The sequence below is a fragment of the Culex quinquefasciatus genome, chromosome 3, assembly GCF_015732765.1.
Source record: "Culex quinquefasciatus strain JHB chromosome 3, VPISU_Cqui_1.0_pri_paternal, whole genome shotgun sequence".
NCBI lineage: Eukaryota > Metazoa > Arthropoda > Insecta > Diptera > Culicidae > Culex > Culex quinquefasciatus.
The window spans coordinates 57,013,086-57,038,927 of record NC_051863.1 but is presented as its reverse complement, the minus strand read 5'-3'; the positions used below and the strand labels follow the sequence as shown (position 1 = coordinate 57,038,927).

Sequence of the window (25,842 nt, the reverse complement as noted above, 5' to 3'; positions counted from 1 at the left end):
AAGTTGAAAAATTTTGCGACCAGCATTTCGATTTTTTGAAATAATCAGTATTGATTCAAAAACTCATAACTCGGTCAAAGATTTTTTGCACAACCTAGAAATTTCTGAAAAAATGTCCTCTAAAACATATAAAAAAATAAAAAAAATAAAATAGTGTTTTATTGCAAATCATGTTTTAGTGACAAAAAGTTAAATAAAAAATCAAATTTTTTTTACCGTGTATCATTTTTTTCAGTGTAGTCCATGTCCATATCTACAATTTTGCCCAAGACACCAAGTCGATCAAAAATTTCCTTCAAAAGATACAGATTTTTGAATTTTCAAGCCTCATTTTTGTATGGACAGCTGCCAAATTTGTATGGAAAATTATATGAATAAACTAATGATGCATATTGGCTTCTTTGTGCATACCGAAGGCACCAAAAAAGTTTCAGTCGGATTAAAAAATACAAAAATTAAAATTCTAAAAAAATACCGATATCGTAGAGAATTGCTCAGATATAATTACAAATGCCGACTCAGTCCTAACCAGTTCCCATCACGGAAATGGACCTAATAAAAATAATTTTATGAAAAAGGTGACATTGATAATAGAAACTAGTTTGCTACAATATTTAAACATTCAAACAAGGGGCTATTTCTGGGCAACAAGCAGTCCAATCAAATAAGTCTGAAAAGGATAATTGTTGGAAATTTCCATATCTTTTTGATAATATGTTTAGCCTCCTGCTTTTCCTTAATAAAATATTTTAAAAGACAAAAAACTAATGGTTTCTTGAAAAATAACCTTATAAAGACAATGACTTAAAAACAATGTACAGTTTCAATAAAAAACAATTAATTTTTATTGAATTTTTAATTTTGCATAAAAAAACAACTTTGAACATTTTGTTAATCATGTGTTCGATGTTCGACTTTTTTTCAAATTCCATAACTCTGAACAAGATTATGCACCATCCTAAACTCAAGCACAAAAGATGCCCTGATGGTTCCCTAAAACATATCCGAAAAAAAACAAAATTAAATAGATATTAATTTTGGAAAAATGTTTTAGGGATAGAAAGCTAAATATAAAATAATTGGAAGGAGAAGTGTGGGAAAACAAAACGATGCAAAATTACACAGGATAAGTTTCATTCAAATGATAATGGTCGCGTGTTTTTGCGTTTCTAACAAGTGTCCTTACAAAGGGTGTATAAAAATTAAAAACAGCGAAAAAATGCTGAAATTCCAAGTAAATAAACAATTAAATTGAAACACACATTTCGAAAAGATCAAATTTCCATCTTTTATCCCTGTTAAAATACATAGCAAAAGAAGAAAGAATAGTTTAAAAAATAATCAATCGGATCAACGAGCTAATCGTTAGACAATTTGTAGGGTATTTATTTTTTAAACATACAAATTTCTCTTGAAGATTTTCAGCGATAACAGTATCTTAAGATTCAAAGCTCTACATAATGACTCCTAAACTCAATCTGTTAATAGTAGTTTATGCAACAAGTTGCAAAAAGAGGATTTTTTCAGCACGAGTCGTACATTTATCCAACGAGGTTCACCGAGTTGGATAAATACGACGAGTACTGAAAAAATCAAGTTTTGCAACGAGTTCCATACATCATTTTTTGCAATTCCGAAAAACACCCATTGAGTGAAATTTCAAGTAAAATTTTCATACATTTTGTCAAAAAATCGTTTAAATCAAAAAAAATTGAAAAGTGTTACTTTTCGAAACTAGTGCTGAAAAGTTCATCTTTTCAGCACCCATTTCAGTGCTGAAAAGTAGAACTTTTCAGCATTTATTCTGAAAAGTGTTGCTATTCGATTCTGTTATTTTTGGTACAGAAAAGTAGGCTATTTCGTCGTTCAAGAATGACAGGAAAAGTAAGTAGTTTCACGACGGAATTGCAAAAAGTAATTTTTTCTACAAATATATTTTTTTTTTTTGAAAATTTTAGAAAAGAGCACTTTTAATCTAAAGGAGTTGCATACATGTAAATCGGCAAAAATGTCAGAGGTTGGTATGAGCATACGTTTAAACTTTTAAAAAAATTTAAAAAAAAAACTACCAAAACAAGTTTGAAGACTTTTTGTTGAATCATTGCCGAGATATAGCTATTTGAAGTTAGCTGTTTCTAAAAACGGGTGCCACGATATCTCAACACTGCTTTGAACAAATCGACTCAAAATTATAATGAAGACTCGTTAACGTGAAGACTTCGATCATTGTCATGATTTTTCCTTCAAAGATATAATTTTTGCATCGCTTTCAATATTTTGACAAAATTCCTTCAACAAGTTGTTTAGAATAGTGCCCTACACATGCTGATTCCTTTTGGTAACGATTATCCCATTCCTTGTTAAGTTATGGAAATCGTCATTAATCAATGATTGCCAACTATGCCGACAATGACTGTGCCACAAAAGTATATAAATTTTGAAGCACAATTGATTTAGATCAAAAATTCCTTCAGTGGCTTCAAGAAGGCATCAACCGGCACATGCTGATTCCTTTTGGTACTGAAATTCTTAAAATTGAATTTAATACACAATTTTTTATAGTGATGATTAATTTTCTTTGAAAATGATCAACGGCTTCACCTTAAACTGGTTCCATGTGCATGATGAAGGCCGATTTTCAAAAAATTCATTAAAAAAAAGATAAAAATATTTTTAATGTTCTTCATGTAAAAAATCGACAGTTTTCGTTTTTTGTATTTAAAAAAAAGCAAAATTTCAAAATCGGGCTTCGTTATGCACACGGGATATATCTTGAGCGTCTTCACCCTAAATTTCAGCCAATTTGGTCCACCCCATCTCGAGATATCGTGGCACCCGAAAATCAACCTGGTGTTACGAGAAAAACGTTCACAAAGTTTGGCTATGCGCATGGCAAAATTTCGAACTTAAATCGTCTATTACTCAGTTCAGTTACGACATATCTTCATGAAACTTTTTCAGAAAATCATCTTTTTAGTGGATTAATGGAATTTTCAGTATTACCAAATTTTCTACATGTATGTCAAAGTAATGGACACTGTCCATCATAAAATGAAGACGAATGGATAAAATAATAGAAATTGAAATTGAGAAAATAAGAATTTGCAGAAATTCCAAAACATCAGCTAAATAATTAAAATAATATTGAAAAAATAAAACTCAAAATAAGAATAGTTGAATTAAAACATGTATTAAAATCAAATGAACTAAGTAAAGCATAAAATTTGAAAAAAAAACTCCAACAACATGCATTGGCACACTACACAAAAATCTGCGTCCTAGATGGCGCACAAATATCGCCATCTGTGCGTGAAGTCATAAACTATGTGAACAACTCAGACGTTTCAAACCCGGACGTCAGGACGACTTTTTATTTCTTCGTCACATTTGACAATCGCACGCACGCACAGCACATGACAGCTCGGGCGATAATATCATCGTCGTCGCGGGGTATCGTTGGATATTAGCATTTCTCCCGTGCAACAGAGTACACGCTCGCCGTCGTCGTTTGAGTGGTTTTCCAGTGAGGTTTTTTTTCGGAAAAGTGAAATCATCCAGCTGGACCGGATCGGGATTCGTCCGAGGTTAGTGGAATTGCGGTGAACGGGATAATCCATGTGGTTTGGAGGAATTTTACAATAACTTGGAGTTTTAGTTGTGAATAGCGGTACTTTTATAGTTTTCATTATGCAACTTTATGTTTTATATGCTTTTTGAAAGTTAATTTATTTTTAGAATGTATAACTTCTGTGAGTTGAATACATTAACAAAAGTGTAAAAGTGCAGTAAAACTAAAGCTTTCGATTAAAAATTCGATTTCAAAAGGAAAAGTCCCAATCGCAAGGTTGCATAATTCGACATTGGTGACTTGTGAATGTACCTAGGTATAGACTGCCTGTGGAATACTAGTTTAACCACTCTTATACCACTAAACCAACAACATAGCCAAATTCTACCAATAGCCTCAAAACTTAACATTGACTTAAAATTCGGCCACATTGGCCTTGAACTATTCGGAAAGTCTTAAGTTCTTGAACGGGTTGTCTTTAAAAAAAAAGAAAGAACAAGTCAGCAGTGAGCTGATTGTGTGTGGGCTTATCGTCACGCACACTCACACAGACATACATCTGAATGGTCAGTCTCGTGTCGGGTGGCATGATTTATAAGCAAGTATCCGTTGAACCGGATTGAACTGGTTTCGGTACGAGGCAACCAAATTAATTTATCTTATCCTCATCCTCTTTTCAAGTGGCAGTGTGAGGAATTTAAGCGCATATTTGATTAATAAAACAGCTATAAATTGTTGAATCACGTAACATTTAGCAGATGGTTGAACAAACGAATAAATCAAGTTGTTTTATGCAAATGCAGAATTTAAATAATACATTTCAATACTGGGCACGCATCCTGATTAACTTTCTCAAGTGTCAATCAAAAGATTTCCACAGGTTTATCGAAAGCATGACCCAAATTCTCTAAATCAGCACCTCTTGACGACAAGCGAGACTTCCATTTAATTTCGAACTGTTGATGACAAGAAGTTGGACAGCATCCAATCGAAAGAAGTCGATGGTTCTCGAATCGATGTATCTTCAAAATCGTATTGTTTCTGTTAAAGATACATAAAGTGATTGAAATTAAGTTAATATTAAATTATTTTAAACCCGGTCATAACTAGCTTAAACAGATTCAAACAAACAATTATATAAACGCCATCCGTTTCGTCAAATCACGCGAAACCCAAAATATAAGGTGAACATCATCGTTACTCAGCGAAATCAAACCTTGACCGTTCCGTGAGTGAGCGAGACTTGGCAAAGACTGCAAGAAGATAACGTGATTGAGTCAATATCACACATCAAATGTGCATAAATATATGTGATAAAATGGTAGAACTCTGGGCAGTGATTGATAAAAATGCACCGAGTAGCAATCTGCTGCCAACTGCTAGAAAAATCACTTTTATTCAGAGTTAATATTAAGAAAGCTTTCTCAGTTAATCATTAAAAATAAATTACACTTATCTTATTCAATAAGGATCAACAAACTAACTTTTTATGTAGACATGTAAATCAAAATATATCTAATATCGTGTTAATTTTGTTTTTTCTCCATTAAACCTAAAGACCTGGCCAAAACCTTTTTTCGAATACAATACAGTGCAAATACTTTTCAATTATTTATTCCATTTAATAACATATAAAAATTCTTTAATACTTCTAAAAATTTTGTGATTAAATATCGAGAAATACGTGAAAGAAAGTTTTTTTTATAAAAATATTGCAATTGCAAACAAGTGTAAACAGTAATTATAAGTTCACCTTGTTTTGAAAACCTTCAGTGTTAACTTTTTCATTAGTAAAATTTTCTGATTGGTTTTGTGACTTCGGCAAAGTTGTAGATTATGATAAGAACTTTTCATAAAAAATAGTCAGACGAAAAAACTCTATTTGATTCATTTGCCTTTTTGTTACTAAAAGTTAAATTCTCAAAATACTTATTTTTCCGACTTTTTATGTGTATATTTTAAGCTAAGGTTAAGGATGGTGCAAAATCTGGTAACCAGAGTAATGAGCATTGCAAAAAATAGCCTTAATTTTGTTAAAAAATTGAACTATATCGATATCAATATTGCTCCATCTGTCAATAAATTGTTCAGTCTCATGCTTTGATGCATGCTTTGATTTTTTCGTTCTATAATTTGATACCTCCCGCTCTTAACGTACCCTTCAATATCGACACAAAGAGAGTTCACTGTATTGGTTCAATTTTGAATGTTAAAAATGAAATGAATTTTCAATTTCTTTCAAAACAATCTGGAAATTTCAAATCTTGCTCAACATTTGAGGATGTTTTGGTTTTGATGGTTTTTTGAAAAAATATTTTTGCAATTCCGTCGTGAAACTACTTACTTTTCCTGTCATTCTTGAACGACGAAATAGCCTACTTTTCTGTACCAAAAATAACAGAATCGAATAGCAACACTTTTCAAAATAAATGCTGAAAAGTTGTACTTTTTAGCACTCAAATGGGTGCTGAAAAGTTGAACTTTTCAGCACTTGTTTCGAAAAGTAACACTTTTCAACATTTTTTTGATTTAAATGATTTATTGACAAAATACATGAAAATTTGACATAAAATTTCACTTAGTGTGTGTTTTTTGTAATTGCAAAAAATGTTGTATGGAACTCGTTGCAAAACTTGATTTTTTCAGTACTCTTCGTATTTATCCAACTCGGTGAACCTCGTTGGATAAATGTACAACTCGTGCTGAAAAAATCCTCTTTTTGCAACTAGTTGCATAAACTACTATTTTAAATTGCAAAAAATTAAACAATTTGCGAAAAAGTCGTATATAACTATAAAACGGGGCGCTTTAATTAGATTTTGCATCTAAGAGTGATTTTTGAAATTAGATATGACGATATTTTAGTTTTTTTTTTTCAATTATCACAATGTTTTTCCAAAAAATCATAACTCTCGCAACATTTTCTCATAGTGGCAGGGGGGGCAGAATGGCCCGCCTAAGTAAAATGCGCCAAAAACCATAGAAAACACACAAATTTATGAATTCAATGTAGTAGGCTTATGCTTTGGGATGTTCCCTTCAATGTTGTGTACTTGTTTGATGATTTTTTTAAGCTTAAAACCAGACATGCATCCGCTCTAACTCCTCTTTTAGAAGAACTTGTTTGGCATTTCACGTAGAAGATACCCAGCATGTTGTTCCAGTGATTAGAATACGCTAATTACGCTTGTCTTTTAGGCTCCCGAAGACCCTGAGAGATTATTTTGAAACCCAACCGAGATATAGGTTAAGAACTCTTAATTGCACTCAAAGAGCTTTTAAGAAGTTCTTCTTGAGAGCTTAAGAGAACATTTACATGAACATATAGCTAAAATCGGGGTTTTCAATGAACCAATGTTTTCTACACATTATTCAATCCAAAATCAAGAGATTTTTACCTAGCAACAAGCATAACATTGCTTTAAACGAAAATGCCATCTATAACAAGCTGAGTGCCGTTAAAAAGAGCTCATAGTGCCGATTCATGTCTGCTTAAAACTATTTTTGAGCCACCTTAAAAAAAAAGTTTTTTTGACTGCTTTTGCAGGATGCGGGGCAGAGTGGACCACCCTGCGGGGCAGAATGGGCCACCTTAGAAAACAAGCCATTTCGTCTAATATAACGTTGAAGGGAGATAAGAAATGACTTAAGGGACCTTTCTAACATAGTTTTCTTGAAGATAGACCACTTTTATAAAAATAGTAACTTACCAAAACATACATTTTTGAAAATAATGTTAATATGTTGTAATAAGACATTATTTTTTACAAATAAGCATCAAAACAACTAAACAATCAACTAATGTTGCAGTTATCGTGATTTGTGAAGCTACCAGGAGTGTAATAATCCATTTAACTCATACTTCGTAACTTCTGATTGATTTTCTAAGGTAGAAAAAGGGTGGTCCATTCTGCCCCCAAATTGATTTTAATTTAATATTTCCACCACCAAGCCTCTAAATGATTTGAAGGTTCCGTTAATGTTTCTTTACCTTGGTAATAACATCTTGTAACACTATAAACATTGCACAATTTTTTTCGAACAATCCAACTATTTAGAAAACTTATTTAAAATCCTCGAAATGAACAGCATTTTCGTGGTTTTGTCAATAAATTTTAATTTTTGCTCATAATTCTAATAATACAATGAATTCAAACGTGGTTTTCGGTTTGGTGATGTTATTTGACGTCCTTTATAAGACCCTTGCCTTACAGTTGGTCTACATCCATTCTAAAGCCCAAAACCAAGGGTGAGCCATTCTGCCCCAAATACTTATTATGTGCCTCTATTTAATACGTTGCTCCATGATTCCCCCAAATAAATTTATTTAAAAAAAAAACATGCAACAAAATTCCTCTTTTGCAAGTAATTGAAGTTCATGGACTTTATCTTTAAGCAAGTTTATGTAATTGCTGACGACAATGTTAAGAATTTATTCAATGATGTGTATGGAACTCTCAAGCTCGGAAATAGTTCACTCAATCCCCGGTGGTTGTTCACTTTCCGTTTGACACTTTTTTAGTTTGTTGGTTGGTCAAAGTCAAACTGAAGAAAAGTGTCGAACTGTCACTTTTTACACGGCGTTCACGCACACTATCAAAACAAACGTTTGGTGGTGTGTGTGAACTCCGTGTAAAAGGGGTGTCAAACTAAAAAGTGACCCCGTTCGTTTGACAACAGTTGATGTCAAACTATCGGGGCTTGAAAAAAGTAGTAAAAGGTCGGTGTGTAAAATTTATGTTGCATTATTTTTTGGAGTGTTTAAAACAAAACAAAAATTAAAGACACACAGGCCAAAAACTTTTCACACTCACACCAAGCTGACAACATTGTCGAAACATACCGTTGATAGTAACGTACGTGAGATTAGCAACTCACGTCGTAAACCACGCAAGCCACAGATAGCCATGTATAGAATTTCAAGTCGTCGGAATCGTAACATTTTGGCTTCTTTCCTGCTGTTCCGCAAAATGAAACCGCACAAATTGAAAGATAAGGGTTTACTTTTTCAGTTAAAGTATCGGACACTCTGAACATTTTTTTTTTTATTTTAAAAGCAATTCAAATTTATATTTCGATTTACACAACTGTAATTTTCTCAAACTCAGTTGAACAAATTTTAACAACTAAGGCCACTTCACATCGATTCAAGTGGCGTCAAAAGAACAAACATCTCGATAACCACACGCGGAGGCTAAAGTTCTAAAATGACAAACAGCTTTTTTTATCACCACCACTCACTTCCAAACTAAAAAATAAAAGCTCCATTCCCGATAAGGTTACGGTGACTGGTCAATTTCGCGCGCTTCAAACGTGTTTAGCACTTATGACACAAACACACCGATGAAAAGAGGTGTAAAAGTAAAGCTCACCTCGTCGCTGGTGGGTTGTGTGTATCGGCGGAATCCCAATGACCAAAATCAGGTTTCTCTAGGCCCCCGGTGATCAGTTCCAGGCGAGCGATTGTCCGGTGAAGAACCCCTTTTCAGTGTGTGTTACTTAGTCTTTAGACGAACAGGTGCAAAGCTGAATTGGTGCCAAAATTGTTTATTGCTAGTGCCAATAAAGTGTCACGTAACCAGAAGTGCCAAATTGTGAAAGTTTGTTTGATTTTTGGACCAGTGAAGATTCGGGGCAAACAATTTTGAAGAAGCCCATACGTAAGTGATTTTGATTAAAATCCTTCATAGATTTGATGATTCAATTAGCCAAGAATTTAAGTAATCAATTCTTAAGCTTCCATTGTTTTTCGGCAGTCATGATGAAAATGTGTTGCAATTCAGTGCAAGATAACCTGCAAAGTTTGCAATTTGTACCTGTTGCAATCGTTTGTTGAAATGAGCTGTCAAGTAAGAAGTGTGAAATCAACATTCAGAAATTTATTGCAGCTCGCGACCTTTGGCTGATTTTGGTTGCAATTTCACAACCAAAAACTTATCAGAAATGAGAGTAAAAGCAACATTCGTGCACCGATGGCGCCAGGAGGGAAGAATGTGGCACGTTGCCTCAAACGAAATTGTTGCTCGGCAGTTAAAAACAAATTGTGAAGCATATTTTCAGCCATGTTTAACATCTATTTATCTGTGGCTTTTGTACTTTAATTTGTAAACATCAATTTATTCCAATCAGTTAAACTAGATTTTCGAGACCGATAAATTCCGTAGTAACAGTACAATAGGGCAAATCTGCGATTGTAAACAAGCAGTCTATCCCCCTATTACTTGACGTGAACTGTCACTTGAGCAAAAGGGATAGACTGCTTGTTTACAATGGCAGTATTGTAAAATTATGTTTCATTTTCACATTATTTTTTTCAAGCCGCTGTCAAATGTCATTGAAGGATCTGTGGTGAATTTAAATTTGCCGTGGTGAGTAGCTGATCTTTCAAACTGACGGTTGAAAATAGATCAATAAATTTTCAAACCAGTTTTTCGTCTGTTTATCTTTAGAGACAATTGGCTATAAAATCTATTAAACTTCACGCGGTGTTGCTAAGTTGTTTAAACGCATGCAAGATAATGATTACTATTCGTACCAATGTCACGTTGCTTGATAATGGCTGTCGCAGGTGAAAAAAATTGCTTCCATAATGGCAGCAGTAACAATTTCAACATAACACACGCGAGAACCCGTCGTCATAAAATGTGATGACGAATGACTTCTGAGGATTGGTTCATGTAGAACCAGTGGAAATAATCGTTCCGTTTAAACTTCAGATGCGAAAAAGTATAAAAATGGTCGGCGTTATCTTATCTTTATGAAACGATGCCAAAATCCAGTTAAATCTAATCACGTCTCGTCAAATTTGCCGAAAATTTGATAAGATAGAACAAAACGGCTAGTCCAGTAAATTAGGCCAAAATTTTAATTCGTCTTACGAAAAGCTACTATAATTCAAAAAAAAGCAATCATACAATTTACTGTTTGTCAACCATCGAACAAATTCAACACGAAAAACACGCAATGTCATTAATAACTGTTCAATTAAAAGCGTCAGTAAAGCTCGTTAGCTGTTCCAATTACCACACCAGCAGGCACTACCGGCCAAGTGACTTCTGAGAGGAACTTTCGGACAATCGACTTTTTATAACCGAGCAGTATTTACAAAAACGAGCCGAAGGTTGTTGTTCGCTGATGTCCTATTAAGACTATCGAAAAGTTATCAGAGGACATGGAAACACGGAATTAGGGTGGTGTTTAAATCTTCTTGATAAGAAAAACATTTTTTAAAAACGTTCAAATTTCACCCTAGAAGTAGTGACCATCCAGCGATTGTCCACGCTTTATACAAAAAAGATTTGATTTGTATGGAAATTTTCAACGAGGGGGGAAGGGGGGTTTGAGATTTCAAAAAAGTGTCCACGTGGTTTATGGATGGTCCCTAAATTATAAATCAATGTATCCAACAGTCGAATTGACACAAATTTCGAACCCTCATCGTGTAGATCAGTTAATTGACGAATCATCTATATCAAGTTACAATGCTTACTTTTCATATTTCTTTAATTGTGACTTAAAATATAAATGATGTGTGACCCTTTAATTAAACTTACGAAATCACCAAAAAATGAAGCCTACTTTCAGGCGATTTTAAGAGCACACGGGAAACAAATTGATTGTAGCCGGATGAATGTCCTATTTCACAAAAGATTTTGCATAAACATTGGACAGTTATGCAAAAACGGGCAGGGCAAAAGAAACCGAAAAGCTACGATATCTCAAATGTTGTAGGAAACATCGGTAGACAAGCTACTACAAACGAGTATATCTCGAGCCACAAAATATATGCGCCCGCATTCTCGTGCCAGTATTCGAAGCTCAACTTGACAACTTGTCAACTTGATCAATCAAACGGCTCTTACTCCAGAACCAGATTATGAATCTCGATGAAAATTTGGGAGGTTGTAGAGCTTTGCAATTTTTTGAGACAAATAGAACATAAGAAAATGAAAAAAATTGGCCATATATTCAATTGGAAACTGTGTAAATCGTTGGAAAGTCTTATCACATCCGAAAACAGATGAATATTTCGGAATTTGAGCGGCAACTCGCCCAGGTTCAGCACACTAGCTTTCATCTGCATTCAGAAAAATCGGATTTAGGGGAGCTGAGAACGACGCGACACAAAATTTGGCAAAATTTTTCCACACACGAGCTTCACTCGATCTCCACGGAATTTATTTTCTCAAAATTCGAGCGTTGGAGATAGGCGAGTTCTGTCAAGATGAATGGATAGAGCGTCGAAAATCGATGCAGTGTGATTTTTTTAGCGATTTTTCCGATTAAAATTCATGCTGAATCGTCTTGTTAACGAAGATGAAAATGATGTCCAGCCATAAGGTAAAATTTATACCTTTCTTAAGTAAGAAAGGCAAAAAATCACAAAATACTGTATTTTTTCGAAAATACTTAAATATTTATTATTTTTTATGAGTATCAAATCAAGCAAAGTTTTGAAAACATTTCCACTTTATCAGATTTTTTTTTGTAAAATACTCAAATTTTCATGAAATGCCGTATTTTTCATAAACACTAAATTTTTTATATTAATTTGATACCCAGTGAAATTCGGCGTATATTTTCATTCAATTATAGTTTTTTTTTGTATAATACTCAAATTTTCATAAAGTAGCATGATATTGAAATACCGTATTTTACATTAACATTTGAGTATTTATGACAAAATATGGTATGTTGTAGAAATTTTAGAAATTTACAAACAAAGTAAAAATGCATTAAAAAAACGATTTGTTTTATACCCGTATTGCAAATTATAAATTTTCGAATATTTTCAAAAAATGCGTTTAGTATTTAAAAAAAATCTTAGTATTAAAATTTTAGTATTTAAAAAAAACCATTGAAGTGAAATGCGTAAAAAATTTTGCAGCAGATGATACGCATGTTGCGAATTATGAAAATTTGATTTAATAACGAATTATGATAACATGAGTATTTTTGAAAAAATAAGGTATGTCATGAAAATTTTAGTATTTTACAAAATTTAACATTAACAAAGCTAAAATGCATAGACGAATTTCCCATATTGCAAAAAAAATAATATTTTAGTAAAATGATACGGTTATTTGTTATTCTGCGTTTATACTTTGAAACTTTGAAACTATATTATCAAAAATATATTTTGTAAATTCTTTGAAAATTCAACATGAATTCATTAGATTGAGGTAGTTGTATAAACTACTATTGAACTTCATAACTTTTCAGGTAAACAATATCTCGAAATCTTCAAGATTTGAAAATGAGTTACAGGTTACAGGTTGATTGCCAATGTAATATTCTAATTGAAGAAGGCTTTTTATTTTTTTTATCTAATAGCATACTTTTTAAGTTTGAAATGTTCCGAATGTTTAATACAGAAAACAAAATATTCAAAATCTTAAAGTTATTTGTAATGCCCATTTCAAAAGGGCCAAACATTCAATATTACGCCTTTTTAAAATTTTAGTCTTGGTTTGAAAATTTTCAAAATATTTTTTTCGAAAAGATCGGAAAATTTCACGAATGTTTCATATTTTAACATTGAAAATCGGACCATTAGTTGCTGAGATATCGACATTAGAAAATGGTGTGTTGTTTGGGTGGAACTTAGAAAACATCAATTTTCCTGTTTTTAAACCATTGCATGGCAATATCTCAGCAACTAAGAGTCGTATCAACAAAGTTCAACAGTGCAAAATATAGAGAATTTTCTCAGCTTTTCAAAAATATTTTTTTCAAAAGTGGGCAAACATGTGCACTAATTTAAAAAAATTAAAAACTTCGACTATTTTCAAAAAGTCACTTAAAAATGGATTTAATTTGAAAACGGTGCACTTTATGAAAATTTCACTAATATACTTTTTGATTGCAAATTTGATTTTACATCAAAAAATGAAGTGAAAAATTTTTTGCGACCAATTTTTCGATTTTTTGAAAAAAATCAGTATTGATTCAAAAATTCATAACTCGCTCAAAGATTTTTTGCACATCCTGGAAATTTCTGAAAAGTTGGCATTTGATGTCCTCTAATAGGGGAATTATACCCTTTCTCAGCCTATTTCTATTATCGTCCTATCAGCACTTTGATCATGAATTGCAGCTTAAATAAAGCGTTTTTGACTGTTGCAAAGTAATAAATAGCTCAAATAAAAGTGAGCAAGCAACTCTTCATTGTTGATACATCTGAAAATGTTGATTTAATAGCGGAAAACGGCAAAAGTGATGAGAATTGGTCGAACGGCTTAATGTGATTAAAATGGGTATATTTCCCCTACATATCAAAAAATTTAAAAAATTAAAAATAGTGTTTTTTTGCAAATCAAGTTTTAGTGACAAAAAGTTAAATAAAAAATCACCATTTTTTTTACCGTGTATCATTTTAGAGTAGTCCATATTCATATCTACAATTTTGCCGAAGACACCAAATCGATGAAAAAATTCCTTCAAAAGATACAGATTTTTGAATTTTCATACATCATTTTTGTAAGACCAGCTACCAAATTTGTATGGAAAATTTTATGGACAAGCTAATGATGCAAAATGGCTTCTTTGGGCATAACGAAGGCTCCAAAAAAGTTTCAGCCGGATTACAAAATACAAAAAAAAATCGAATGACCGAAATCTAAGAGAACTGCTCATATGTGAAATTCTCAAAACGTAGGAGAAAAAGCAATCGTTTCAAAAAATAATGTGTCTGAAACGTTTTCAATGTAAAAATGTAGCTTTTTTTAAAAAAAAAGTTGATACATATTTTAAGCAACTACAAAATCTAGAAATACTTTTGTAAAATGTTATTCATTTAAATTTCCACAAGTAAACGCTCCACCCTACTGGGCAGCATTTGTTTGCGATATCGCGTTACAGCACCCCAAAAAGACCAAAAACCGAACGGGTCAGCCGATGCCCAAACTGTTAACCTTTCCCGATGGCTCTCTTTTGCCTTTTTGTAAATTGACACCATATTTTTTTTATTATTCGTTCGACCAACCCCCGATTAACACGCGATTCGCTCATGAACACTTGGTAAGTCCTTCTCTCAAAACGGGAGAGACCTTCCCAGAATTTCGTAACATTCCTCTCAATCCTGAACCTCTCCAGGATCTTCCGCGCAACCGTTTGCAGCATCCCGCTGACGACGTCCCCCAGCGGCCAATCCAAAACGCTGGCTGTGATAGTGACCGTAACCATTGGCCAACACGCACAACCTCTCCGTACTACTCTGATGAATTGACGGCAGAGACTTGCGCAAAGCCAGCTCGCGAGGCTATATAAACGGTTCGATTGCTCTGCCGTGTCGAACTTATTTAGTGTACAGTTCGCGTTCAGACCGAAAGCAGCACGACCCCCAGGTGTCCCTCTCCGGTGTGTACTAAGTAGCGAGTTGAGTTGAGAGAGTTAAGTAACCGCGAACTCCACCGTCGTCGTCGTCGTCGTCGGTCATCGTGACAGCAGACTGTGGAGCTGTGAACTAGTTTAGTAGATCTTGGTGCGCGAGAGTTGCAACCAGTTATCGCTGAGTCAGGTGTCGTAGTACAGTTTGTTAGTAGACCGACTCGTTTGCTGCTCAAAGTGACCCGTTTGCGGCATGTCCAGCCGGATTTCTGGTATCTGCTGAAGAAGAGAGTGTGAGAGATTAATCCTCGAACGAATATCGTCTGTCAACTTGAGTCAACTTGGGGACTGCCGTGGCCAGAAGTCCGTCGTCACCATGAACAAGGTACGAGCGTTCTATGGACGGATCTTCGACTTCACCACAATTGATTTGAATTGGATATTGCTGACCACGTCAAACCGTCGGACGACACCCAATTTGCAATTGTAAAACGGTGTTCAACCTCTCCTCGCGAAAACCTTAAGCCGTTGATCCCAATCGTTGATCGTGCTTGGTGCTTGGGTGCCCTTGGACCTCTTACTAATTAGAATGCCTTTTCGTGCGCACTCAAACACACGTGTTTGTACAATTCGTGTGCGCGCGCGAGGTGATTTGTTCAGGTTTTTTTTTTTTGTTAGCATTTCAGTGGAAGGTGCCGGACACGAACACAGAACTTAAAGTTGAACGGTTGAACCTAGATGTGAATTGTGCAAAATTGATAGGTTCAAGGTGCAACTTGGTTAAAACGATCGATCAAGCTTTGAGAACTAAACATGGAAAATTAGTTTCAGAAGCAAAATAATTTCGTAAACAATTTAAACAAAGGTATTCGAAATTGAATTTATTCAAAGCAAATAAAAAGCAATCAAGGAATCATTAGGTATTAAATGTGTCTGAACATTGTAATAAGAACAGTAAATAATTCATTTCCGAAGCCTCAGTTATTCAATTATCCGAAGTTTTATTTAAAAAAAACTAATAAATTATATTTTCGAGTTAAGTACTGTGGAACTGTGTGTCGAACTATGACATATCGCAGAGAATTAAATTTTCATAATTTAGCTGAAAATTAATGTCAAACTATTTGTTTTGATATCAAATCAAATCAAATTTTAAGGAAACTGATTGATTTATTAGTGTAATTTTCAATACATAATAAAGCTTATTTTGAAAATACAGTCGACTCTCTCGTTGTCAATATCAAAGGGACCATCGAGAAAGAGAATAAGCTTTCTACAGAACGATGCAAATGGAGGGAGAGAATCATGGACACATACATCAACAATAATTTCGCAATTCGCAATTCGCAATTTTCAGTGTAAGAACGGGCCTTGACCGATCTTATGCACAAGGTTCCCGACGAACACGCACTGCCCTTACACCTACATCTCACCCTTGCTCTGAGTCAGTACGAGCAGCACGCTAGAACACGCTTTGAGTGTTCGTGCCAGGCATGCACACCTTCTTTTCCGGTTACGCATTTTAACTCGGCCGGGGGTGGTACATTACGTAGGGTTTGATGTTAGTATAAGCGCCTAACCATTTATAGTGTGCCTATCAACTTTCATTAAAGCAAAAACTGTTTTATTTTTAGTTTGAATTCAAAAACTAGTTGTTATTTTACTGTGTATTGTTTTCTCCTGAAACCTTTCCTAGTGTTGAGTCGTGTTTATCTGTTGCTATTTCTTTTGTCGCGGTGTTTTGTTACAATTTTTGGTCCTAAGCATTTTATACAAGTTTTTCAAAAGTACAATAGTAATATTTGTGTAAATTTTTTAATCATTTCAAAATTTGAGTAAGGGCTTGAACCTCATTTGTTTGAAGAAAAGGGTGAAGATTGAAAACAATGGACAATGAAAGAAATATACTATTTGAAGAATCAATAGTAAAAGAAAGATAGTAATTTATGAAGTAGATAAAAAAAAAAATAACAATAGCTAATAAATAGAGGCAACAAACAAGCTTAGATTGTATAAGGGAAATTTATAGGGTAGATGAACAATTATTCAAATAGATAAATAAAGATAAACAAAATTGACATCGCTGCCAAATTAAGGGAAAACAGACAGTTTGTTACAGCAGCATCAATTAGTAAATAGAGTAAAAAAGCGTTGAGAAATAAGAGAATCATGAAAGAAAAATCGAAAACAAATGGACGATAAAAAACATAAGGCGTGTTAGAGAATCAGTGAAACAAAATAAACAGAATATAGATGGTAGATAGAGAACCTGGAGCTTATTCGAGAACGGACATCTCAAATCAAAAGCACCAATCGAAGCACGAGAACCGTCACAAAGGATTTTGCTCGATAGGCACCATACGTTTGACAGCTCCCGTGCCTCGACTGGCACCTCAGGCTCGAGATGTCCGTTCTCTAACAAGCTCCAGGCTCTCTAATGGTAGATAAAAACGAAAAGAAGAGAAACCCCGTTCTGCGATGCTCAGGTACATCCACAGCAGTTGACTCAACATACTGCGAATCAAAACAATACCGTCTACAATCACAAATTACTTCCCTTTCCCACATTGTCGCGCCCCTTTCTTTTAGCCGTCTCGACTCTGACCCGCGGTGGTCAAAGGTTTACGATCCGTTTCCACAGGCCACCAGCTAGGTCATCATGAAAACCAAGCCAACGTGGAGGTAAGAAAATAGGACACTTGCGAGGAACCAGAGCTATACTGTCTTGATCAAGAATGATCTAACAGGACTACGGACGTAGTCAGTGACGCTCCTTCCAGGATGTTCCTCACCTGAGCGTCAACTGAAGAGGTATCATCAGCATCATTCGCACTTGGCCTGCAACACATACATCAACAATAATTGAATATAAAATTCCCTTCAAAGCTCCATTTAGCAAATAAAATTGTTCTCGAAAGGTATAAATTTTATGACAGTAAATGAAATCCAACAACCATCGAACTACAACTTCTTCGAATATGAGAGAATATCTCCAAATCGAATGCATCAAAGTCTGCAATTAAGACCATTCTCTACCAAAACCGGAAATGGATTTTATTTGTATTTTTTGATTTGGCTCAAACTTTGTGGGGGCCTTCCCTATGACCAAATAAGCTATTTTGTGTCAACGGTTCACCCATACAAGTCTCCATACAATTTTGGCAGCTGTCCATTGAGCTAACTAAGGCCGATCTCACGCACACTTGCACACCATTTGTTTTGCTGGCGGGTACAAAATTTAACCTCAATCTTTTTCGTGTACGTATACGCAATACATGCGCACGTAGATAACTCTATACAAAAATAATACGTAAATATTCAAACAGTTGTAACTTTTGAGTGAATTTTCTGATCGATTTGGTGTCTTTGGCAAAGTTTTAGGTATTGTTGAGGACTATTGAGAAAAAAGAGGTACACGGAAAAAATTGCAGATTTTTTAATTAATTTTTTTTTACTAAAACTAAATTTCCCAAAATACATATATTTAGATTTTCGAGATTTTTTGATATGTTTTAGGGGACAGAAATTCGCAACTTTTGAGCCATAGAAAAAAAAGATCAAAAAATCTGCCGCCGAGTTATGATTTTTTTTAAAAATAGTGATTTTTGGAAAAACTCGAAATTTCATGCAAACACAAATTTGACATTATTTTTTAATGTAAAATTGAATTTCCAATCGAAAAGTACTTTACAGATTTTTTGATACAGGGCTCTGTTTTCAAGATATAGCCACCGAATGTTTGATTTTAGCGAAATATTTGCAGTTTTTTTTTATTTTTAAAAATAGTGACCATGATTGACCATTTCTAAAAATATTTTTTTAAGTTCTGAAAATGTGCTATACAATTGTCTAAGAGACGTTGAAGATTGGACCTCCGGTTGCTGAGATACAGCCACTTTAAGGAAAAGAAACACTAAAATTGTAAACAACCCACCATTTTCTAATGTCGATATCTCAGCAACTAGTGGTCCGATTTTCAATGTTAAAACATGAAACATTCGTGAAATTTTCCGATCTCTTCGAAAAAAATATTTTGAAAAAAATTAAATCAAGACTAGCATTTTAAATGGGCGTAATATTCAATGTTTGGCCCTTTTGAAATGTTAGTCTTGATTTAAAAGTTTACAAAATATTTTTTTCGAAAAGATCGGAAAATTTTACGAATGTTTCATATTTTAACATTGAAAATTGGACCATTAGTTGCTGAGATATCGACCTTACAAAATGGTGGGTTGTTTAGGTGAGACTTCGAAAACTACAATTTTTGTGTTTCTTTTCCTTAAAGCGGCTGTATCTCAGCAACCCGTGGTCCAATCTTCAATGTCTTTTAGACAATTTTGTAGCAAATTTTCTGTGCTTTTCAAAACAAATATTTTTAGAAATGGTCACTATTTTTAAAAATTGAAAAACTGCAAATATTTCGCTAAAATCAAACTTTTGGTGGCAATATCTTGAAAACCGAGCCCTTTATCAAAAAATCTGTAAAGTACTTTTCGATTGGAAATTAGTTTTTTTTGCATGAAATTTCGATTTTTTCCAAAAATCACTATTTTTTCAAAAAAATATAACTTGGCGGCAATATCGATACAGAGAGAGTTCACTGTATGTTGTTTTTACACAAGATAATATCTCAAGATTTTTTTAAAGTTCCTATAAACAAAATTTCCAATTTTTGCTTTTTGGGTGTTTTTGAATACGGCTTGAGTCAGGGGAATTCAAAAACACCCGAAAAGCAAGAAATGTAAATTTTGTTGTAGGACCTTTTCAAGAAAACCGCTAAATAGGGGAACAGCATCTAATTCCAGCGTGCCTCTAATGTTGGCAGATCAGAACTTTGACATTCAATAAAAGCTAATTAAAAGCGTTTTCAACTGAACTCGAGTGATAAATAGCTCAATAAGAAGTGAGCAAGCAAGTTTGTATCAAAAGTTTTGCAAAATTAGTTGTTTAAATAGTGAAATTCAGCAAATTGGATGGAGTAAGGAGCGAGTGCTTAACCTGCCAAACATACGAGAATTTCCCCTACATAGATAATTCTTCGCCAACTCACATGAAATCCGAAAAAAAGTTATAGAATGGTTTTGAAATCTCTGCCATTTCCAGCAACTCAACTCTTAAGATCCAAATTTAGTCTAGTAACCGTTGATCTTCTCTGCTCTTCAAATTTCGAATCAACCCGTCTAATTGTCCCGTATTTCCGCTCTCTCTTCTTCCAGCTATTTAACTTTACCGTCACTCCGTCACTGTTCCGCTCGGTAAGCAGCATTAAGAAGATGCCTTGCCCCTTCCTGACCCGTCTGAGCACCAGCTACGTGCGCAACTACGCCCCGGCCCTGCTGAAGGCGTACGGCGCCCAGTGTCCGGTGGTGGCGCGCACCATCTCGACGCTGCAGAACCCGCCGCCGTCGGTGGAGTCTGCGTCCGCCAAGGTGGAGCAGAACCGGAACCTGAGCTCGCTGCAGCAGCCCAAGCCCAAGGAGGAGGGGGGCAAAAAGTGTCCGTTCCTGAGCACGGCCGCGCCCCACGTCAAGGAGCTGGGCGCGGAAAGTGTGGACGTTCCGGCGAGCCGGCCCTTCCAGTACGAGGAGTTCTTCCACGAGCAGATTATGCGCAAGAAGAAGGACCACTCGTACCGGGTGTTCAAGAAGGTGAACCGTCTGGCCGAGGCCGGTAAGTTCCCCCAGGCGCTGGAGTACTCCTGGGGTGAGCGTCCGATTACGGTGTGGTGCTCGAACGACTATCTGGGCATGTCGTGCCACCCGGAGGTCAAGAAGGCCGTGGCGAACGCGCTGGAGACTTATGGCGCGGGAGCGGGAGGAACCCGGAACATTTCCGGCAACTCGCTGAACCACGAGAATCTCGAGAAGCGGCTGGCCCAGCTGCACGAGAAGGAAGGGGCGTTGCTCTTCACCTCGTGCTTCGTGGCCAACGATTCGACGCTGTTTACGCTGGCCAAGGCTCTGCCCGGATGCCACATCTTCTCGGACGCCGGAAACCACGCGTCGATGATCATGGGCATCAAGAACAGCGGAGTGCCGAAGCACATCTTCCGCCACAACGATCCTGCGCACCTGCGCGAACTGCTCTCCAAGGTGGACAAGTCTCTGCCTAAGATTGTTGCATTTGAGACGGTGCACTCGATGACGGGGGCAATCTGTCCGCTGGAGGAACTGTGCGACATTGCGCACGAGTTTGGCGCGTTGACGTTCGTCGACGAGGTCCATGCCGTTGGGCTGTACGGCGCTCACGGTGCCGGTGTAGGAGAACGTGAAGGTCTGCTGCACAAGATGGACATCGTGTCGGGAACGCTCGGCAAGGCGTTCGGCAACGTGGGCGGCTACATCGCCAGCACCTCGCTGCTGATCGACATGGTCCGCTCGTACGCGGCCGGGTTCATCTTTACCACTTCGCTGCCACCGACGGTGCTGTGTGGTGCGCTGAAGGCCGTCGAGATCCTGGCCTCGGACGAGGGTCGTGAGCTGCGCGCCCGTCACCAGGACAACGTCCGCTACCTGCGCACAAAGCTCCAGCAGGAAGGATTCCCCGTCGAGCACACCCCAAGCCACATCATTCCAGTTAAGATCGGCAACCCGGCCCAGTGCACCGAGGTGTCGGATCAGATGATCAAACGCTTCGGCCACTACATCCAGGCCATCAACTACCCGACGGTGGCACGTGGCGAGGAGAAGCTCCGTCTGGCGCCGACGCCGCATCACAACCGCGACATGATGGACATCCTGATCCGGGACATGAAGGTCGTCTGGAAGGACCTGGGGCTGCCGCTGAACGGGCCGCCGTGCACTGCGGTAAGTTTGACAAATTGATAGCTTTTGATGTTTTTTCTAATTAGTTTATGGATGATCCCCCTAAAGTTAGTGGCAAAATAACATTGAAAAGTACTAGACAACAATAAAATAACTTTTTATGTTATTGGAGTGTTATTGTAATATCATGTTATTTTCTCCTTCCCACAGGAGTGCACCTTCTGCCGTAAACCGCTGCTGTTCGATCGCTTCGAGTCGCGCACCAAGGCCGCTTGCGCCGCCGAAATCAACTGTCAGATCCCGAACTGCCCCCAGATTGCGGCCATCGCAAACTAAGCCCGCTCTCACTGCTCTCTCGCGGCCGGAAGTGGTCCGCAGTCTGAGTCAGACAGAAAATATTCCATGCAAAAAAAAACAGAATTTCAAAAATTTCGGTGAATGGTGTCCTTGTACTATTTCTTGTTTTTTCAATGTTCAACAGCAGCAGCAGCATATCGTGCAGTCACGTGTCTCTAGGTGTCCTTCCGGAACCGGAAGTGTTTTTGTTAAATTTAATGCTATTTCCACGCAACTGTGATCAAATGGACATAGTGGTGTCAATACTTTTTTTAAACATGTCTGTTGGTTTACTTTTATGTTGTTTTTCTTTTTTAAATAATCCGTAATGCAAAGGCAAGAACCGTTTTGTTATGTTACCTTCAAATAAATTGTGAAAACGGTTTGCGTTTAAAATTCCTGCAAATGTTACCTTCAGGTCAAAAAGCCTCCCATGAAAATACCATGTGTATGTCGATATGTTGTTGACAATAAAAAGATAAAATATATATCTATGTGGAACAATATAATATCAAATGTTGCAAATATTAAGCAAACGTTGAAATTTTCTTCATCCGAAAGTCCTAGGTTTAATATTAAATATCAAATAAATTAAAAATAAACATACAAGTTATAGAACCTAAAAAAACTGTTGTCAAACGAACGGGGTCACTTTTTAGTTGGACACCCTTTTTACACGGAGTTAACACACACTACCAAACGTATGTTTTGATAGTGTGCGTGAGCGCCGTGTAAAAAGTGACAGTTCGTCACTTTTTAGTTTGCCTTTGGCCAACCAACGGGGTACCAACTAAAACAGTGTTTAACGAAACAATGACCAACCGGCTTGCCGGCTTTATAACCGAAAATGTACCAACACTTTGAAACCACGGGGATGATGAAAGAAAAAGAACCACAATTCAGCATAACTAGTGGTATGATTCTTCAGAAGAACTCTGAAAAATCGGTTAAAATTTGAGGTTTATCAGCCTTCGACAAGAAGTCAATAAATAGAATATTTTTTTAATCTAATCTAAATCTCATCGAACACAAGCGCAGCCAGTACGAAGAAAGCATCCTGGAATAGCTTGTGGTTAGATTACGCCCCAAGTCCTTTCTTGTCAATATTAATGATTGCATTACATCTGAGTAACCCCGAACATGTATTGCAAAAATTTTAGCGGCCAGGCCTACTGCGTTGCATTAACCGCAGAGACAGATTCTGAGAACGAATCACATTTCACAGAATCAACAGAGGAGGAAGGATGCGTGGACATACCGTACCAAACGCTCCGAATTTTTTTTTTTTTTTTTTTGAATTAAATATACTTTATTGAATCTTTCTTATAATAATTACATTTGGTTTACATAATAAGTGGTCAGCTGTGGCTCTTCAGCTTTAGTTTGCTTTTCGTGATTTAAACACTGTTCATTTTCTTAACTTTAAAAGTATATGATTTATCATTTTTGTAACACTAGGTACAATGAGGAAAAAAATGTTAAGAAAACATAACCTAACCTAAAACTAACTTAAACTTACAATAAACTAAACCAATCCTTGAATCAAGGGGTATTCAGAAATAGCACATTTTTCCCTGAATTTCAAACATTTTTCTTGAATCTTCTGATCCAACATTTTTACTTCTGCTAATTCATGAACCTCACTTGATCTTGTCCAGCCAGGAACATTCAAAACCATTTTGAGTACCTTGTTTTGGACACGCTGGAGCTTCAATTTATGAGTTCTAGCGCAACACTCCCAAACAGGTACTGCATACTCAATAACGGGGTAAATTATTTGTTTGTAAACTGCTAGCTTATTTTTCAAAGATAGCTTTGATTTTCTGTTAATTAAAGGATACAAACACCTGATGAGAATGCTGCACTTGTTCAATATTTTATCTACATGCTGCCGAAACAATAGTTTCGAGTCAAGTATGAGACCTAAATAGACAACTTCCTTTGACCAGGGTATTGAAACATCATTCATTTTAATCAAAACATCATCCTTTGGGGCAAATCTGGCCGATTTGGAAAGTGGAAAAATGATGGTTTGAGTTTTGGCTGCATTTATGCGAATTTTCCAGTCGCCAAAGTATTCGGAAAGAACGTCAAGACCCTTCTGAAGACGGCCAACTAAATATCTGGTTATTTTACCCTTATAAATAACGGCAGTGTCATCAGCAAAAAGTGACAACACACCATTACCAGGAAGAGTAGGCAAATCAGATGTAAAAATATTGTACAGAAGTGGGCCAAGAATACTTCCTTGGGGAACCCCAGCATCAATGTTGAATAATCCAGAAGCAATCCCATTCAGAAAAACCCTGAACGATCTCTCCGAAAGATAGTGCTGGATAATTTTGATAAGATACATTGGAAAACCGTATAAATACAGTTTATGTATCAAACCATCATGCCAAACATTGTCAAAAGCCTTCTCAACATCCAACAAAGCCATAGCAGTTGATTTAGACTCAAGCTTGTTCTGCTTGATGATTTTAGTTACTCTCGTAAGCTGATGAGCAGTATTATGTCCCTTTCGGAAGCCAAACTGTTCATTCAAAATTATATTATTATCGTTGGTAAAATCCAAAAGCCTTGAATAGATGACCTTCTCAAAGAGTTTGGACAGACTACTCAAAAGACTAATGGGACGATAACTTGTTGGCGATGTTGGATCTTTTGAGGCTTCAAAATTGGTATGACTTTGCCCAGTTTCCAATTGGTGGGGAAGTAACCAAGTTGCAAACATTTATTGAAAATATTGGCTAGATGTTGAAAGAACTGATCACTCTGTTTTTTCAACACCAGATTAAAATGTTATCAAAGCCAGGAGCTTTCATATTTTTCATTTGTTTACTGCAACTTTGACTTCCTCACCAGAAACATGGGAATCTGCAGGAAATTCAAAGGTAGAGTCATTGATTGTTGAAATACTATTGGCAACTGATGTTTCTTTACGGCTGGTCATGGAAGCGCCAAGATTATGTGAACTAACAAAATGAAGCCCAAGTGCATTTGCCTTTTCCTCGGATGTAATCAAAGGAGAATCCTCAACAATAAGAGGAGGAATAGGCTTTGGTTTGTTTTTAAGAACTTTTGAAAGTTTCCAAAATGGTTTTGAATAATTCCCAAGCTGGCTTACATGTTTTGAAAATTCTTGATTTCTGATATTGTCAAGTCGGTCTTGTATGATTTTGTTCAAATTGTTAACTGAAATCTTTTGTCATAGTCCCCAGTCCGTTGATATTGTCTCCTATAAACATTCCTAAGTCTAATCAAGTGTTTAGTATCTACGTCAATATCAGTTACCTTAAAATTAACAGGAACCTCCCGAACGTTGGCAGCCTCTGCTTGGTTGATAGCCTGCTGGATCACCTCCAGCGAACGATCAATATCAGCAGAAGTTTCCGGGTGTTGATCATAGTCGATGTTGCTGTCGACCACTTGCTGAAACTGCTGCCAGTCAACGTTGTGGTAATCTTTCCGGGTTGGTTGCCGCTGCGGAGTAACGGAAGCTCCAACCTCCACAACCACCGGATAGTGATCAGAACTCAACTCTTCAAACACCTCAGGATGAGCCACGTTCTCAGCCATATTGGTAATGAAGAAGTCGATGATTGAGTGATTCCCAGACCGAGCCACCCTCGTTGGACGATCTGGACTCACAACGTTGTAGTATCCGTTTTGCAGATCGTTGTGCAGAATCACTCCGTTCCGATTCCTCCTGCTGTTGCCCCAAACTTCATGCTTCGCGTTGAGGTCACCAGCGATGATGTACTTTGCGCTCCGCCGTGTCAGCTTCTGGATATCGCTCTTCAGTTTTGCTGCTGAACCATCTCTGGCATTCACCTGACGTGGGCA

At 36.5% G+C, this 25,842-nt stretch overlaps 1 protein-coding gene across 3 annotated transcripts; it reads left to right on the top strand.

The window, feature by feature from the left end:
• Positions 1 to 3,419: 3,419 nt before the first annotated feature.
• LOC6039684 (5-aminolevulinate synthase, erythroid-specific, mitochondrial) lies at positions 3,420 to 22,319 on the top strand. Of its 3 annotated transcripts, none has more exons than XM_038262543.1 (3): positions 3,420 to 3,584; positions 20,113 to 21,702; positions 21,871 to 22,319. In XM_038262543.1, exons 2-3 carry the CDS (start codon positions 20,170 to 20,172, stop codon positions 21,994 to 21,996), a joined length of 1,659 nt encoding a protein of 552 aa, XP_038118471.1. In that variant the 5' UTR covers positions 3,420 to 3,584; positions 20,113 to 20,169; the 3' UTR covers positions 21,997 to 22,319. The 3 variants fall into 3 exon arrangements, with proteins under 3 accessions (XP_038118471.1, XP_038118472.1, XP_038118470.1); XM_038262544.1 differs by lacking the exon at positions 3,420 to 3,584 and adding an exon at positions 9,005 to 9,228; XM_038262542.1 differs by lacking the exon at positions 3,420 to 3,584 and adding an exon at positions 14,937 to 15,281.
• The last annotated feature ends 3,523 nt before the right edge of the window (positions 22,320 to 25,842 follow it).